We start from the raw sequence: 17,032 nt of genomic DNA, 5'->3' as shown, positions 1-17,032 counted from the left end.
GACGCCCGCCCCTGGCGGGCGGCCATTTTGCTACGCGCGCTTGGGGGGCGAAGCGTTGGTTCCGCCCGCTCCACCTTCGGCCGCGCTTGGTTGAGGCCGCGCAGGCGCAGGCGCAGGCGCAGGCCGGCCCCTGGAGACCGCGATGTTTTCCTCTCAGGCCGGTTCCAGCCGCTGCCCAGGGACGCCGCCGCCGCCGCCGCCGCTCCATGGCCGCGGCCCTCGCCCTTCCCCCGCAGGCGGGCAGCATGGAGGCCAGTGAGCGCGGGGCCGGCGGGGACACGCGCGCGCCCAAGGGCCGGGGCTCGCCGGCCGAGCGGGAGCGGGAGCGGGAGGCCGCCCTGCTGCAGCAGCTGCTCCGCCGGGGCCCCGAGCCCGGCCCGGCCCGGCCCGCGCTGTCGGGGGCCGGCGGCGAGGAGGGGCCGGGGCCGGGGCCGGGCGAGCTGCCGCTCGCCGAGCTCGTGCGAGGCCTACGCGGGGAGAGCCCGGCGCTGCGCGGGGAGGCGCTGCGGGACCTGCGCCGCCGCCTCGCCCGCCCGGGGCCCGGCGCCCAGGCGCTGCGGGCGCTGGTGGAGCACGGGCTGGAGAGCGCCGAGCCGGCGCTGCGCACCGCCACCGCCCTGCTGCTGCCCGCGCTGCTCGGGCCGCCGCTGCCCCGCGGCCTGGACCTGGGCGACCTCACCCTCAGCCTGGCCCGCAAGCTGGGCGCGCCGGCCCGGCCCGGCGGCGGCCCGGGGGAGGAGGCGGCCGCCGCCTTCAGCAGCCTCCGGCAGCTGGGCGAGAACCTGGGGCCCGAGCGCTTCCACGGCTACCTGGGCCGCCTGCCCTCCGCCCTGCGCGGCCACTACAATCGCCTGCTGCAGGCCCGGCCCGGCGAGGACCCCGCGGGGCAGGGTCCCCTGAGCGCCAACCTCAAGTTCGGGCTGATCCCTCAGGAGCTGCACGGCCGCCTGCTGGACCAGGAGGATTACAAGAACCGCACCCAGGCCGTGGAGGAGCTCAAGCAGGTGCTGACAGATGCCTCCTCCACCAGCCTGGCCTCCACGCCCGCCCCCAGCCTGCTGGGGCTCATCAGCTTCCTCTACACCCTTCTGGACGACTCCAATTTCAAGGTGGTACATGGCACCTTGGAGGTGCTGCACCTGCTGGCCCTGCGCCTGAGCGAGCGGGTTCAGGCCTACCTGGGACCCCTAGTGTCGGCCGCTGCCAAGGTGCTGGGTGACAACAAGCTGGCCATCCGGCAGGAGTACAGTCGGCTCTTCTGGTGCTTGATGAAGGCTGTGGGTCCCCAACAGGTGTTGTGCCTGCTATTGCAGCCAGAGCATCTTCAGCACAAGAACTCCAAGGTCAGGGAGGAAGTGGTGAACATCTGCATTGGATCCCTGCTCACATACCCTAGTGAGGACTTTGACTTGACCAAGCTGGCGTTTGGGTTAGCACCAGCCCTGGTGGACAGTAAGCGGCGGGTCCGCCATGCTGCCCTGGAGGCCTTTGCGGTGTTGGCTTCTTCCATGAGCTCAGGCAAAACCAGTCTCCTCTTTAAGGCTGTGGATGCTGTGGAATTGCAGGACAACGGGGATGGGGTGATGCACGCCGTACAGGCCAGACTGGCGAGGAAAACCTTGCCTAAGTTAACAGACCAGGGGTTTGTGGAGTATGCTGTGCCCATGCCGTCCTCTGCCCATGGCAGGGGGGTCTATCTGCCCCATGGAGCAGACACAGATTGGTTGCTGGCAGGCAACAGGACTCAGAGTGCACACAGTTACTGTGGGGATCATACAAGGGATGCGACACAAAACTATGGCTCTCACAGCCCCTATACTGATCAAGGGATATGTCCCCGAAGGGTTTTAAGTGCAGGTAAAGGAAAAAACAAACTGCCTTGGGAAAATGAGCGAGCTGGAGGCACAGGAGGCTGTTCAGGAAACCAGACACCCTTTACAAAGGGCATAGAACAGGTATGTACACTACTTCACTTAACACCTTTTTTTCCTAAAGGCCCTTCCATACAACTATCTCAGAGCTCTTTGTAAACATTTAATGAATGAAGTCCCAAGATCCTTTTGATCTAGGTGATATTGCTTCTGTGTCAGATAAGGAAGCTGACATGCAGAAGCCAAGTGAGTTACCAAAGTCAAGTACAGTCTGTGGTAGAGTTAGGAATAGTAAAAAACCGATTTCCTGTCATTAAAAAACAATTGTTTTTTCCTCAAGAGGAAACTGGTCGGTTTCCTTCTAAGTGCAAAAGCTCTTCACATATAAACTGAAAAGGGAACATGACTGTGATCCTACAGTGCGAAATAAACCCTTTTTTGCTTCTGGTTCTTCATACAGCGCTCTGGAGTGCTCTTATAGCCAATGCTTTTGTCAGTAGGCTCAACCACAGAATATTTAAATGCGTAGGTCATGTCAATAGTTACCTGAGTTGCATTTGACCGTGTGAGAGCCTGCATTGAGTAGAAAAGGTTTTAGGTCAGACATAGCTAATACACTCCCACTAATTGTAGTCTAAATTTGACCACTTTTCCTAGTCAGACAAACCCTGAAGGTGAGCTTATCCATAAATTAGTGACCTATCCAAGGTCATCTGAAGTCCCCTTTAGTTCTGCACTAGGCAGCCCTCTATTCTCATGATTTGTTGAATGTTCATGAAAAGTCTGCCTTTCTGCTAAAACTTATTAATTTAAACAGGTGGTTTTGATTTTAGCATGGGTTGCTATCTAGAAAGCTAACTCATAATGAATGCTGGTTAGAAAATCAGTCTTACTGAAACAATTCTCCCCACTGAATATGTTTTCCATTTAAAAGTTAATTTTCAGTCATGTAGCTATTCTAAGCTCCATATTTTGCTCATATGTTTCAGTATCTTGAGCTTTTCCCTCTAACTAATTTGCCCCACGTAATGGATATAGAACCACTGAGAAATGGAAAAAGGGGGAGATTGATTATGCACAAGCACATTCCTTAATCAGTGTGTATTTATTTGTGCTAATATCTGAAGTGATGAAACTTTCAGATTTTCAGTCCTGGGCACTACTGTCATATTTATCCACAGAACAGATAGCCTAGGTAAGGGTTTCAATGCTGGCCTGCCATCTCTGTGGGTTAGAAGAGATTTCTCTCAGTTTTTGTCCTCATTTCTGAGACTAACAATTATATTAATGCTAATTGTGTAGGTAATTGCTAATTGACAGTGTACTAATTGTAAACTGAATCAAGTTGTATACTGTGGTATGCGTTAGTGTCACAAATCTTTCACCTTTTTTTAAAATTAGGAAATTTTTCATGAATATGGAACTTCAGAAATTACCTCTTGTTCACTGCTTGAAAAGACAATCCTCTCCGTGACATCACAACTGGTTGCTGTGAAACGGTTCCAATTTTTTTCAAGTGAATGTGCTTTCAAAAGTGGATGTATTTGATGCCTGTAGATTGGGGGGGGGGGAGACCTCAAAGGGGAGGTCCACTCTCAAAAACAATGGGCAAAAGTGGCCATATTGACAACACTTGAGAATATTGGCCTCCATTTAACCACAGAATCAGTAAAGTATGGGCGGGAATGGTGTAAAATTTCCCCATCAATGTGCTTGCTTTGACCTGGAGAAACAGCCTCAGATGGTAGTGAATTGTTCACTACAATTTCTTCTTCTACACAGAACTTGTGCAGGAAACCTTTAATTTTTTAGCACAAACTTTCCTCTTATATTTATCCCACCCTTCTCAGTAATGTCATCTTGTACCATGCTAAATGCACTGTTTCCCTCTTGGTGTTAGCAAAACAAGTGCGTGTCAGATGAGGAACCTACAGCTGCACCAACGATCTTTGCAGAACATAAGGTTTTATGTAAAACTCAAGGGGCTGGATTGACAAAGAGGCTTAGGCTCAGTGTTGCAGTGCCTAATTTTAGGCACCCTTCTGCCAATGGACGACTCAGCCCGGAGTTAGCTGCCCAGCTTCTTTGTATGATGCATTGGGGGGGGTGTTAGGTGCCTAAGAATGGGATCAACAAAAGCTAGCAAGCTGAGTGGGGACTGAGCTGTCTAAGGTAGCTAATAGGAAATACTGGGGTGAGATCCGATGAAGTGAGCTGTAGCTCACAAAAGCTTATGCTCTAATAAATTTGTTAGTCTCTAAGGTGCCACAAGTACTGCTTTTCTTTTTGCGAATACAGACTAACACGGCTGCTACTCTGAAACCTGGGGTGAGATGTGGCCTAAGCTTGGTCTCTTAAAGGAACTTAGGGGCCTGCCTCCATCTGGAATTCACATCTCCTGGAGTTATGTGCCTAAGACCTTTCTTGCTAGGGAGAAAAAAAAAAAGACAGAGGGGGTGCCCCCTTCTTCCCTTTAGCACATTCACCCAAGCATTCAGAGCATTCACCCAAGATGTGGGAGACTTGGATTCAAATACCCCCCCACCCCCCGATGTGGACAGGGAATTGAAACCTCATCTTTGGAGAGTGTCTTAACCACTAGCCTATGATAGGCTTGGAAGGATTAGATTTTTATTGGTTATTGTAAATGTCCATTTCATCGGACACACACAGACTCATTAAAGATATTTCTATCAGTAATAACTGTGAGCACTTGAGTTTGATTTTAATTATATTTACTTTGTGTATTTAGACATGTGATGTCAGTTTGTTTTAATGATTATAAAGCTGAAACTTTTTTAATCTCAACATCTGCTGTCATTAAATAATTGTCTGACCCTTGTTTCCCACAACAGTGAAAATGTAAATTGATAAACATAAAAAATGCTTAAGTCCCATGATTTTGCCCAACTGAAAATTTCAATGGTACAAATAGAAAATATGCTTATAAAATAAATACCAATATTTGTTGAAATTATTAAAAAAAAAAACATTTTGTCAAAGCCTACATATGGGATATTCTGGTGTAAGGAGGTCTCTGTCTCTCCTGCTGAAGCCATTTCACTTTGTATATATGTTCACTGATCCAGAGACAGAGCGAGACTGACTCAGTAGCTAGCTGAGTGGTCAGGACCCTCACCTGGCCTGTGGGAGATACACCTTCAGTTCTCTGTTCCAGTGAGTATTTAAGTGTTTTACATGAAGTGGAATGGCTTCAACAGGAGAGATTGAGGGACCCACCCCAGCATATCTCATAGCCCAGTTGTTAGTGCACTCTCCAGACAGGTAGGTTCACATCCCAGCTCCAAATTGGACAAAGGGGGTATTTGAATCCAGGACTTCCATATCAATGCTGGGCTAAAGGTTATCAGGGGGCCACCTTTTCCTCCTCCAGTGCTGTCACTTTGTTTAGGTTTAGGGCCTGATCTGTTAGGTAGCTTCTGAGAATACCTTCTGCATTGGGCCCTGCAGGTGAAATAGGCAGAGGAATGCCTAGTTGGAGGATCCTGTCGGGGCTTGGGTGTGAGCGAGGCGTGTGGGCATCAGGACTGAGGTGGCTTTGCACGTGGCCAGTGGCAGATTTTTAGATGCCTAAAGAAAAGATGGGTGCCTGGGGACTTCAGGTACCTACGAGGGTTAACTGGAAGCTGAGTGGGGGTTTTGAGGATCTGAATTTTGGACTTAGTTGCTAAGTGGCAGTTGGGGCTAGATCCATAATGCGATTTAGGCATCCAAATTCTAGCCTTTGGGTTGCAAAATCCTCATTCCGAACATATTACATTGGTCTATATCTCTTTATTGAGCTTGCAGACGGCTCCATTACTTTTGCTGTTCAAGGCTTTGCCAAGGAGCCGTTCAGTGAAATTAAAAAAGACTCTACTTGCCTTCACTACTGCTGTTCAGAATTCTGTGGTTAGTATGACAGGATTATCTTCCAGAGTGAAGATGCAGCCTGTAGGACTGTATTTGAATTCCATTTTTTTTTTTTTTTTTTTTTTAAAAAAGGAATGTTCCGCATCTCCTAAACTTTTCTGAGAGACACCCAGTCCCCTCTGGAAATGTTTTCTGTTCCTGTCTTTCCCCTACCCGTGACTTAGAACTGTCTGCCTCGCTTCCATTTTATAGTCTGTCTGTTCTTATGTTTTAGTTGTCTGTAAGGCAGAGTGATGACTTTGAGGTGTTGAATTTGAAGATTTTGTCAGTCGCACTCTGCCTTTGTAACCCCACATGCTCCTTGTCCACTCTTACTTGAAGGGTGGCTGAATAACCAGAAAATTCCTTGATCATAACCTTTACATTAAAATGTAACTCTTCCCCACATAACATTGTACCCATACACTACTAAGGACTAGCCAGATTAAAAGTTAGCATCCAAATTCTGGTGATTCTGAAAAGTCTATTTCTGAACTAGATACACGTAATCACAACATGCAAGCCAGATCTGCTTCATTTAGCCATTTTCTGAGTGAAGTGCTGGGTACAGTTCAATCACTAGTATAGAAAGTTTCTTATTGTTGTCCACACAATTACAGAAACTGTGCTAGAATTGATAGAGTATGGTGTCTTGTAATGGTTTTGAAAAGGGTTTGTCTCAGTCTGCACTAAAAGGCAAACCGTTTCCAACACTATGTGCGGGTTAAGGGGAGTATGTTGATATTTGTGAGATTTTGAAATTGTCTGTGGAAAGTGCCCATTATTAAACTCTCACATCTCTACTAAGTACTGTATTAAATGGTTAACAGATAAGCTTGATGCTTATTGGTTTCTTCTAACAGTTAAACTCTGCCCCGTGTGCCTGGGGTCCCTCTGGCCTGCCAAGGTCCATCCTGGTTTCCGGCCCCGCACCCGAGGTCCTGGTTGCCACCCTGCTGCTACCCGGCATCCTGTCGCACACGTGGTTTGTCCTGGCTGCTGGGACCCCAGGCGTGCTGGGATGCCGGGTAGCAGCAGAGCCACGGCAAGGGGCCCAAAGCTAGGGTGCTGGGTATCAGCAGAGACCCAGATGTGGGGCTGGCAGCCAGGATCCCTGGGCATGGGGGCAGCAGAGAAGCCATGCATAAAACATGGGGGTGCTGCAGCACCCCCCGCATGCCTAGTTCCCCGGATAAACGTTTAACCGTGTAACCAATAGAATTTTAATCTGTTACACGGTTACTGTTTTTAAAAGTTATTTACATGCCTAGTGCTTAGTAAAAAGAAAAGGAGTACTTGTGGTATCTTAGAGACTAATAAATTTATTGGAGCATAAGCTTTCTTGAGCTACAGCTCACTTAAGCTTTTGTGAGCTACAGCTCACTTCAACAATGATGTTCTAATAAATTTGTTAGTCTCTAAGGTGCCGCAAGTACTCCTTTTCTTTGTACGGATACAGACTAACACGGCTGCTACTCTGAAACCTAGTACTTAGTATGTTTTAATTGTTGAAATAAACTCCCAACTCGCCTGTTGACAAAAACTAGACAGACTTCCTCAGGATAGACCTAAAGCAAAATGTGAGTAGGCCCTGATTCTGGGAGTAGCCATCTTCCTTGTCCACTATTAGACTAACTCAGCCCAGGCTTGTGTTTATAGTCATTAATCACACCCCTTCCCATCTAACCACTGGTTCACTTGGTGACAGAAGGTATCAATGTCTAATGCATTAGAAGTGTGCCATTCCTCTTTAAACTTCTCCTATAAATCCTTTGTATCTGAATACTCCTAAAGACAAAGTGTGGGCTGTATCAGTTTTCCTTTGGAATAGGTAAAGAATGTAGAATTTTATTTTTGTGAAGGGTAGCTGTGTACTACCTACCCCTCTTCCTTGCACTTCCAGTGCAAGAAAATAACAAGTCTCCCCTTGAGGGAGAAGTCGAGAGAGAGAGGAGGGCAGATCTTTAGAGGGGAGAGAACTAGGAAGATCACTCACTGACAGAGCCATGAGCTCCTCTTTCCTTTTAGATTATGTAATGGTTACTTTTAGGAGCGGATCAGTACAGCCATGCTTAATTTCACTCTAACCTGATGCGTCTTAACCTCTTCATAACCACTGCCATTAAAAAGTGTTTCCTAATGTAGATGGACCTTTACCTTTTGACACACTCCCAGTTTTGCTAGGCTGCTTTTAAGCATTGAAAAATTAGGCTGATTAGATAAACTAAGAATTCTGCTGCTCTAAACTGTTAATTTTATTGTTGGCTCATCCTATCCCAACCCATTTGTTTCATCCCCCTGTTCTTGTCTGAATTGCATCTTAACCTAAACCTAGATTATAAATTCTCTGGGGCAGGGACTCTTTATTACTTGCTTTCTGGTACCTGACGCAAAGAGGTCCTAAATGCCTGGGGAGGAAAATAAAGTTCATGTCCTTTGGGAAAATTCAGTTTTGATGCAAGTACATGAACTCCATGCTTTTCAGTGAAGAGGCATGTGCTCATGCAATTGCTGAATTGACCATTTGTTTTCTGTACTTCGGGACATCGTCTGCTAACTGAAAGAGATGATCAGCTCTACTTCTTTATGATGCGACTCTCTCAGGACTCGGAAAACCAAAAAGAAAAAAGGTTTGGATAAATCTTAATTCTTAGGTTTTGATTTTATAAAAAATAAAACTGCAAACTACAAAAGTCATAGAAAAATATTTAGAATATCTGACCTCTTGTGTAAATGTAATGTTTAACTATTAATTTAGGGACATTCCTTTGAGCTGAGTTCATTTAAAAATTAACTTTCGGACCCATTTAGTAGCTGAAAACTTACGAAATCAGTTTAATGTTTAATATTTACAGCTCTTTAGTGGCAAAGTTTTTAGGAGACACTACATAGTTTTTGATGTTTACTAACCTCCAAGACTTGTGTAGATTAGGATAAAAGATGTGATTCTGGAATGTGTAAACTAATGTGTTCTAAGGGTATGTCTGCACTACAAATGCCACATTGAGACAGCTGTAGGGCTGCAGCTGTACCGCTGTAGCATAGACACTTAGTGCAGGGACAGAAAGGATTTTTCTGTTGCTGAAGTAAACCTGCGCATCTACAAGTGTTGGCAGCTAGGTCAACAGAAGAATTCTTTCATAGATGTGTCAATGTCTACATTAGACTTAGGTTGGCTTAACTACATCCCTCAGGGTGTGAAATTTCTCACAGCCCCGAGTGATGTAGCTAGATCGTTCAACGTTTTAGGTGTAGACCAGGGCATGTTGTGTAGCCTGTGTTAAAGCGCTTGCCTGCGCACAAGTTGCCACAGTTTGATAAATCATTTTACTTAAACCAGTGCAGGTTTTCTTTGTGGACTACTTATATCACTTTAAAACTTTTGTTGGGTTTAACTTGTAACTGTAAATATACAGATTCAGGCTAAATTCTTGTAAGTCAGGTTCAAATTGCTAAGAAGGGTAACATAAGTTGCAACATTTAAACTAAATCAGTATAAAATTATACCGGTTCATCTACTTCATTATCATTTTGAGGCAGGCTGTGAAGAGCAGGCAGGTTTTTGAAGGAATTTCAGCATAATAGACCATATCTTCACTATAAACCAGCTATTGGAGTGCTCAAGGGAATACAAATTCCCTTTATGTATTGCCTTCATCAACTAAGAAAAAGCATTTGACAAAGTGGAGATCAATGCAGTGGTGAAAGCACATGACACAAACTACATGAGACTACTAAAGGAAGCAAACTCTGACTGCGTGATGGATTAACTCTGTCATTCTCCTTTGCATTCCAGCCAAAAAAGGTGTGAAGCAAGGAGACACAGGTTCACCAAAACTCTTCACCAAGAATATAAAATATCTTAATTGCTGTAGAGCACGGTCAAACGCTCCATAGTTAAGGTTGCAATCCCAGTTCCCATTGCAAGGCCTATAAATAGATTTTAAGGCCAGAAGGGGCTGTTATAATCTTCTGGTCCGTTCTCCTGCATAATACAGACAAGAGAATGTTACCCAATAGTTCTTGACTTAAGCCTATACATTCTTAAGCCTATAGCCTAGAGTTCTGTTGTAGACCAATCCAATCTTGATTTAAAGGCTTGCCTTTCCTTGCCCTCCTACAGCTCTCTTCTCCTCTTCCTCCTTGTCTGTCAAATACAGAAGTCTGCTTTCCTTCTGTAACCCCTCCACTTGCCACAGTGGCCCCATCCTAATGCATTTCCTGATCACACTCATGCCCATTGTCATCTCCTCCATTATTATTCTCCTTGTTCTTTCAGTCTTCTGACTCTCCTCCTTCACAATACAAGCAGGATTTAGCTTCTTCCATTTAAAAACCAAACCAAAAAACTACCTACCCATGACCCAACTTGCTTCTCCAGCTCCCACCTCTTCATTTCAATGAATGAACTGTTTACAATTTTTCTCAACTTGGTCTTCTCCAATCTAGCTTCTGCCCCATGCATTTCACTGAAACCACTCTTGCCAAAGTCTCTAATGACCTCTGCCGAACCAAAGTTCAGAACCGTACTCAACCTGCAGTTGTCTTTGGTACAGTCAACCAGGCTCTTCTTGGAATCTTGACCTCCCTTAGTTTCTGTGACTGTCCTATCCTTTCTCCTTTTCTCCTCTTTTCTAATCGCTCCTTCAGTGGATCTTCCTCATCTGTGCCACTCCCCAACTTTCTGTGGGGGCTCTGTTCTCCATCCTCTCCTTCTCCCTCTGCACATTTTTCTCTACGTAATCCCATCAGCAAACGCAAATTTGACTACAGTCAATAGGTTGATGTACACATCTACCTCTCTACTCCAGACATGTCTCCTTCTGTCCAAACTAAAATCTTGGCTTGTCTCTGAAGACATTTCATCGATGTCTAGCCATCAGCTTCTAATATACTGGCCAACATTTTCATTGTTTCCTTGTATTTGCCATCTGTCTGTGTCCATCTGTTGTCTCTGTCGGGGCAGGGATCATCTTTTTGTTCTGTTTGTACAGTGCCTAGAACAATGGGGTTCTGGTCTGTGTCTTTGACTCCTAGGTGCTAAGATAATACAAATACTAAGTAAATGCTACCCCTGTTTAGAGGCTGAATATTAGTAACATGCCTTTGGATCCATATAGACTTTTTTGCACCAAATTTCATGCATGGAATGAGATGTAATTTCCTAAAAATCCAGTGGGGTGCTCTTGCCTTCAGTCTGAAAACTGTGTTTTTCTCATTCATAATTAAAAAGAGTTGGGGGAAGAAAGTAAAGCTGTGATGGCGGATGGGATTTGAGAGAAAGTATGTCCTGTGGGTCTGAAGCACTGTTGGAGGGATGTGCACTCCTCCAGAACCAGGGTGCCTGGGGAATCCATGAAGGATTGCAGATGAGTTACATCCACCGATGAATTTTATCCATCTAGCAGGAAGCAGAAATTAACTGTCCTAAGCAAAAGTCCTGGCCTAATGGTGCAGTTGTCTGGGTGGAATAACTCTTTGAAGCAGTCATGAGGTTCCTTAGAGTCAGAGGCAGCCCCAGTAGTACAACTCAAAAATGTGTTCCTGGTCTTGGGGAATTAATGTTTGCATAGTGCACCTTTCAGCAAAGGTGGGGAAGCTTTTGGGCGTGAGAAGGAGCATTTAGAACAAGTATCACATGGGCTCTCTTACTATTTTTTTTACTATAGCTTTTGCTCTATAAAAGACAGAATGTGGATCACTTCACCCAATTCTGAAAAGCAACTGCCTGGAAGGTGGAAGACGACAACTGTCGAATAGTGTACGGCAACATTATTAGGGCCTTGCCAAATTCTCGGTCCGTTTTAGTCAATTTCACAGTCATAGGATTTTTAAAATTGTAAATTTCACGATTTCAGCTATTTAAATCTGAAATTTAAATCTGAAATGGTATTATATTTGTAGGGATCCTGACCCAAAAAGGAGTTGTGGGGTAATCACAAAGTTGTATTGTGTGTGTATGGGGGATGGGGGGGGGCATTGTGCGGTATTGCTACCCTTACTTCTGCGCTGCTGCTGCTGGCGGCGGCACTGCCTTCAATGTTGGGGAAGCTGGAAAGTGGTGACTGCTGGCCAGGAGCCCAGCTCTGAAGGCAGAGCCACTGCCAATAGCAGCGCAGAAGTAAAGTGGCATGGTATGGTATTGCTCTGCTTGCTTCTGCGCTGCTGCCTGCAGAGCTGGGCCCTCAGTCAGCATCCGCCACCCTCCGGCTGCCCAGCTTTGAAGGCAGCAATGCAGAAGTAAGGGTGGAATGGCATGGTATTGCCACCCTTACTTCTGCACTGTTGCTGGCAGGGCGCTGCCTTCAGAGCTGGGCATCTGGCCAACAGCTGCCGCTCTCCGGCCACCCAGCTCTGAAGGCAGCGCAGAAATAAGGGTGGTAATACTGTGACACCCCCCCCCCCCCCAGCCCCTGCAATTCCCTTTTGGGTCAGTATCCGCAATTTGAGAAATGCTGGTCTCCCCTCGTGAAATCTGTATAGTATAGGGTAAAAGCACACACGAGATCAGATTTCATGGTCCATGACGCATTTTTCATGGCCATGAATTTGGTAGGGCCCTAAACATTATGCAGCAGTTCAGAAGAGAAGTATACATGCTACATATTTAATTTTCATGTAGCTTCATTGTTCATACATACAGTTGAAACTCTCCTCCCTTTCCAATTTTCTTAAGTTGGGGAATTCCTTGGGGACTTGGTGACTGGGTCCTATGAGGGTAGTAATGACATACATCACCTGATGGCTGTTCAGTGTCCTGAAATTAGTTTTAGAAATAAGCTTGTATCTTGTTCTCAGTAGAAAAAGCATCTGTGCACTAAAATCACCATCCTGGTTGCTATTTCTCAACAAAGAGAGGATAGATTAAACAGAAATGAGGGCTGAACTATCCCTATGATAATAAAACTTGTTCCTCTAGTCAGAGTTGAGGCATACAGATTAGACAATGTTAGTAAGGATATGTTTTTCTCTGCTAGTTCTCCAGTTGTCAGTTTGACACTTTCACAGTCTGGTGGTTGAAAGGGGTTGCTAACCCTGTTAATTTTCCTCATGGAGTATGGAACCCAGTATCCTTATGTGTAGGGCCTTGCAAACCTGCAGATATCTACTTTATATCCACCGTTATCTGCATCCATGGAGCAGGTTTGTGGATCGCGGATGGATGCAGATCAGCATTTTATATCTAGAGCTCTGCAAAACTGCAGATATCTACTTTATATCTGTGGATACAGATAATTGCAGATCATGTTTGCGGATCAGATGCGGATGTAAATTTTTATCCGCGCAGGGCTCTACTTATGTGGTTGGCACTACTAGTGGATGCCTTTGTGATTGGAGCTGAAGGCCTTGAGTTCTGTTCTTCAAGTTATGTCTTCTATTTAGCTGGCAACCGTGGCAGCTATAGGTTTATTGCTTGTCCTGTGCTGTACACTATTGTGCTTCCTATCTGAACTTCAAGCTCCAAAGTTGTTTAACAATTTTCAAAAATAGTAAATTCATCCAGATAAGAGTCTGGTCTAGTAGTCTGAGCAGGGGACTGGGAACTAGGGCTCTGGAGTTCCAATCCCAGATTTGACTCAGATTCCTGGTAGCATTGGGCAAATTACTTAGCCTCTCTGTATTAGTTTCCTCATTAGTCAAATAATGCTAATACAAAAATGTTGAAGATGAGCACTATATAATGCTATGTGTTGCCATTATTATACATCATTATTGAGGGTTTCATGCCATTATTTTCAATAGACATGTAGCAAATTGAGGTGTCTCTTAATTTGTTTTTAATTCTGTTTGAATTAGTGGCTGCAAAAGACTTTTAGCAAGTTGTGTTTCCCCATAGACTTTCATTAGAAATGGATCTAGTCTCAGTGGAAGACTCAAGCATCTAGGCTTGACTAATTTTAGTGATATACATCTCAAACCAGATAATCATCTAAAAGTTAAACAAAAGAGAAACTAATTCTTATAAATTATTTATAAAGCTTTCATTCCTGGGGAAAGATCTTAAGTCAGGTTTTAAGCTGTTGTGTTTTTTCAATGGATTGGTTTTAAGCCCCTGAATATGGAGATTTGGAATTGATCTATGGATTAACTTTTAAGTATAGTTTGTGTGGCAGCAGTGCTTAAAATTCAAAAGACAAAATTAAAATTAAATTTGGGTTCATTTATCCAGTCAAAGTGATGCGCCTTAAGATTTTATTAGGTAGTGTCTGTTATAATGTATACTCTAGACTGTAAATTGCAGAGAAGTTGAATTATCAGACTAATTGAAATTCCATGTGTTCACTATGACTTTGCAAAAATTTGAGTTGAGATTCCTGCTTTCAGAATTCAAACCCAAGGGTAAACTGATAGTTGCAGTGAAATTAAAAGTCAAGATTTTCCTAAAGTGAACTTACTGCTTGAGAAAGGTGCTGGCTTGTTGGACTTGAATAATTAAGTCCTCCATCCAAAAAACTTGGAATAGTGTTTTCTGATGGTACCCCTCTAATAAATATCTCATCCCAAACAATGCTGTGAACTTCAGGGCTGAGTGAATAATTTTGTTTCTATTCGCACATCTCAGCAGATAAGTCAAAGGTGCCAGCTATAGTAGTTTTTGTGATACACATCTCCACTGGGAGCTGGATTGAGACCACCTTATTGTCCATATAGACTGCCTTTTGATCACTACACAGTGTTGCCAACTTGTGATTTTATAGCAATTCTCATATTTAGTGTTTTCCTAAAGCCCCCACTCCTGGAATTACGAGAATCTCATATTTTGTTAAAAAAATTAATTTAGTCCAGGGGTGGCCAACCTGAGCCTGAGAAGGAGCCAGAATTTACCAATTGAACATTGCCAAAGAGCCACAGTGATACGTCAGCAGCCCCTGATCTGCTGTCTCCCTCCAGCACCTCATGCCCACCAGCAGCCCCGCCAATAAGCGCCTCCCCCTCCCTCCCCATGCCTCCTGTCAGCTGCAATCGGCTGTTTTGCAGTGTGCAGGAGGATCTGTTGGGGGTGGGGGAGGAGTTGAGGGCATGGTAGGCTCGGGGGGAGGGGCAGGAGCCTTGGGGGAAGGGGCGGAGTGGTGGCAGGACCTGGGGCAGAGCAGGGGGTTGAGCAGTGAGCACCCCACAGCACATTGGAAAGTTAACATCTGTAGCTCCAGCCTCAGAGTCAACGCCTATGCAAACAACTGCATGTTAACCTCTGAAGAGCTGCATGTGGCTCCAGAGCCACAGGTTGGCCACCCCGATCTAGTCCTTATACTTGGAAAGGAAACTTTGAAAATATGATCCTTAGAGGCTCAACTTTAGATTGTAGGGGTTCATGATTGTGTGTGGTGCTCTGATTTATGATTTATAACACTTTGGATTGGCAATATTGCAACCAGTGTGTGCTGCATTCAGGCCAGCAAAAGGCTCCATATCCCATTTATCAATCCCTTGAGCCTTCTAGTCCTCCAGTAAATGATTATCTGAGATTTCTTCTGTTTAGCCAGGACTCTTGGAAAGTAGGATTTGAAACTTCAGTATTAAAAATAAATAAGTGAGGCGTTACATCTGGATCCCTACTCTCTGATTTTCTGTTAGAATTTAAATTTTATTTTAAAATTACAAATAAATTGAAAAAAGAACAGGAGTACTTGTGGCACCTTAGAGAATAACAAATTTATTTGAGCATAAGCTTTTGTGGGCAACAGCCCACTTCATCAGATGCATGCAGTAGAAAATACAGTAGGACGATTTTATATACACAGAGAATATGAAACAATGGGTGTTGTACATGCTATAATGAGAGTGATCAGTTCAGGTGAGCTATTACCAGCAGGAGAGGGAAAAAAACCTTTTTGTAGTGATGATCAAGATAGGCCATTTTCAATAATTGACAAGAACATGTGAGGAACAGTACGGGGGGGAATAAACATGGGGAAATAGTTTTAGTTTGTGTAATGACACATCCACTCCCAATCTTTATTCAAGCCTAATTTAATGGTGTCTAGTTTGCAAATTAATTCCAATTCAGCAGTCCTCTCTTTGGAGTCTGTTTTTTAAGGTTTTTTTTGTGGTAATATTGCAACTTTTAGGTCTGTAATCGAGTGATCAGAGAGATTGAAGTGTTCTCCTCTGGCTTTTGAATGTTATAATTCTTGGTGTCAGATTTGTGTCCATTTATTCTTTTACGTAGAGACTGTCCAGTTTGGCCAGTGTACATGGCAGAGGGGCATTGCTGGCACATGATGGCATATATCACATTGGTAGATGTGCAGGTGAACAAGCCTCTGATCGTGTGGCTGATGTGATTAGGACCTTAACTGATCCCTCTCGTTATAGTGTGAATGATAACACCCATTGTTTTGTGTTCTCTATGTATATAAAATCGTCCTCCTGTATTTTCCACTGCATGCATCTGATGAAGTGGGCTGTAGCCCACGAAAGCTTATGCTCAAATAAATTTGTTAGTCTCTAAGGTGCCACAAGTACTCCTGTTCTTTTTGCGGATACAGACTAACACGTCTGCTACTCTGAAACAAATTGAAGTACCTTTACTTGCATAAAAGATTTTATTCCTGTTTTATCCCTGCTTTTATGCTGATGAATCATCTGGATAACTTCAGGAAAGCTTAACTTAAATGTAAGGTAATTGGAAAAATGAATTTGCAAGTTTCAGAATGAGAGAAATCAGCTGTGACTTTGAGTCCGATTCTGTGGTGTGCCTCTTAGAGGTGTGCACAGAGATTCTGGATTGGCTAGAGGCTGGTGCAGCCCATTCTGTAAATTAGAGCATCCAAAGCTTGCTGTTATGTATGACAGCTTCCTGACTGCTGCTGTTTCAGAGCCCAGAATTTTCAAGTGTCAGTATGTTGTGGAGACGTCCCTTCCCTTCTCTTCTCCGGCATGCACAATTATACTGCTTTCACTGGGGCTTGAGGGTAGTGGTTTATGCCAGCCTTATGTTGTTCCTGTGGGTCCTGTTCACCACCAGAGTGACATATAAGGGTCAGAGCAGAGGTGATCTTTTTTTTTTCTTCTTCCCCTTTTCATTCAGTGTAGCTAGTTCTTGAATGTACACATTATGGGCCAGATTAATTCCCATGGGTACAGGGGGTTGTAAATTGCATGCAAAAACTGTTCACAGTTGTACATTGAGAGCATCCAGGGTAAGATTCTGATTCCTGACCTGTCCTGCCCCCTTTGTGAACTGCAGCAGTGGCTGCTGGTTTCAGTACTGTTCCCCTCCAACTGACACCATAGTTTCTAGTAAA

The 17,032-nt window shown here is 44.6% G+C and overlaps 1 protein-coding gene across 1 annotated transcript in view; it reads left to right on the top strand.

Annotated features, from left to right (window-relative positions):
- Positions 1–43: 43 nt before the first annotated feature.
- Positions 44–17,032, top strand: part of TOGARAM1 (TOG array regulator of axonemal microtubules 1) — a 73,276-nt gene continuing 56,287 nt past the window's right edge. Inside the window, exon 1 of the mRNA XM_043515955.1 lies at positions 44–1,955. Within this exon, the coding sequence (XP_043371890.1) occupies positions 207–1,955 (1,749 nt within the window). The 5' untranslated portion in view covers positions 44–206. The remainder of the gene's footprint in view (positions 1,956–17,032) is intronic.

Source organism: Dermochelys coriacea, chromosome 6 (genome assembly GCF_009764565.3).
Source record: "Dermochelys coriacea isolate rDerCor1 chromosome 6, rDerCor1.pri.v4, whole genome shotgun sequence".
Classification (NCBI taxonomy): domain Eukaryota; kingdom Metazoa; phylum Chordata; order Testudines; family Dermochelyidae; genus Dermochelys; species Dermochelys coriacea.
Note: the sequence above shows the minus strand (reverse complement) of the source record. Positions and strands in the feature narration are given on the sequence as shown.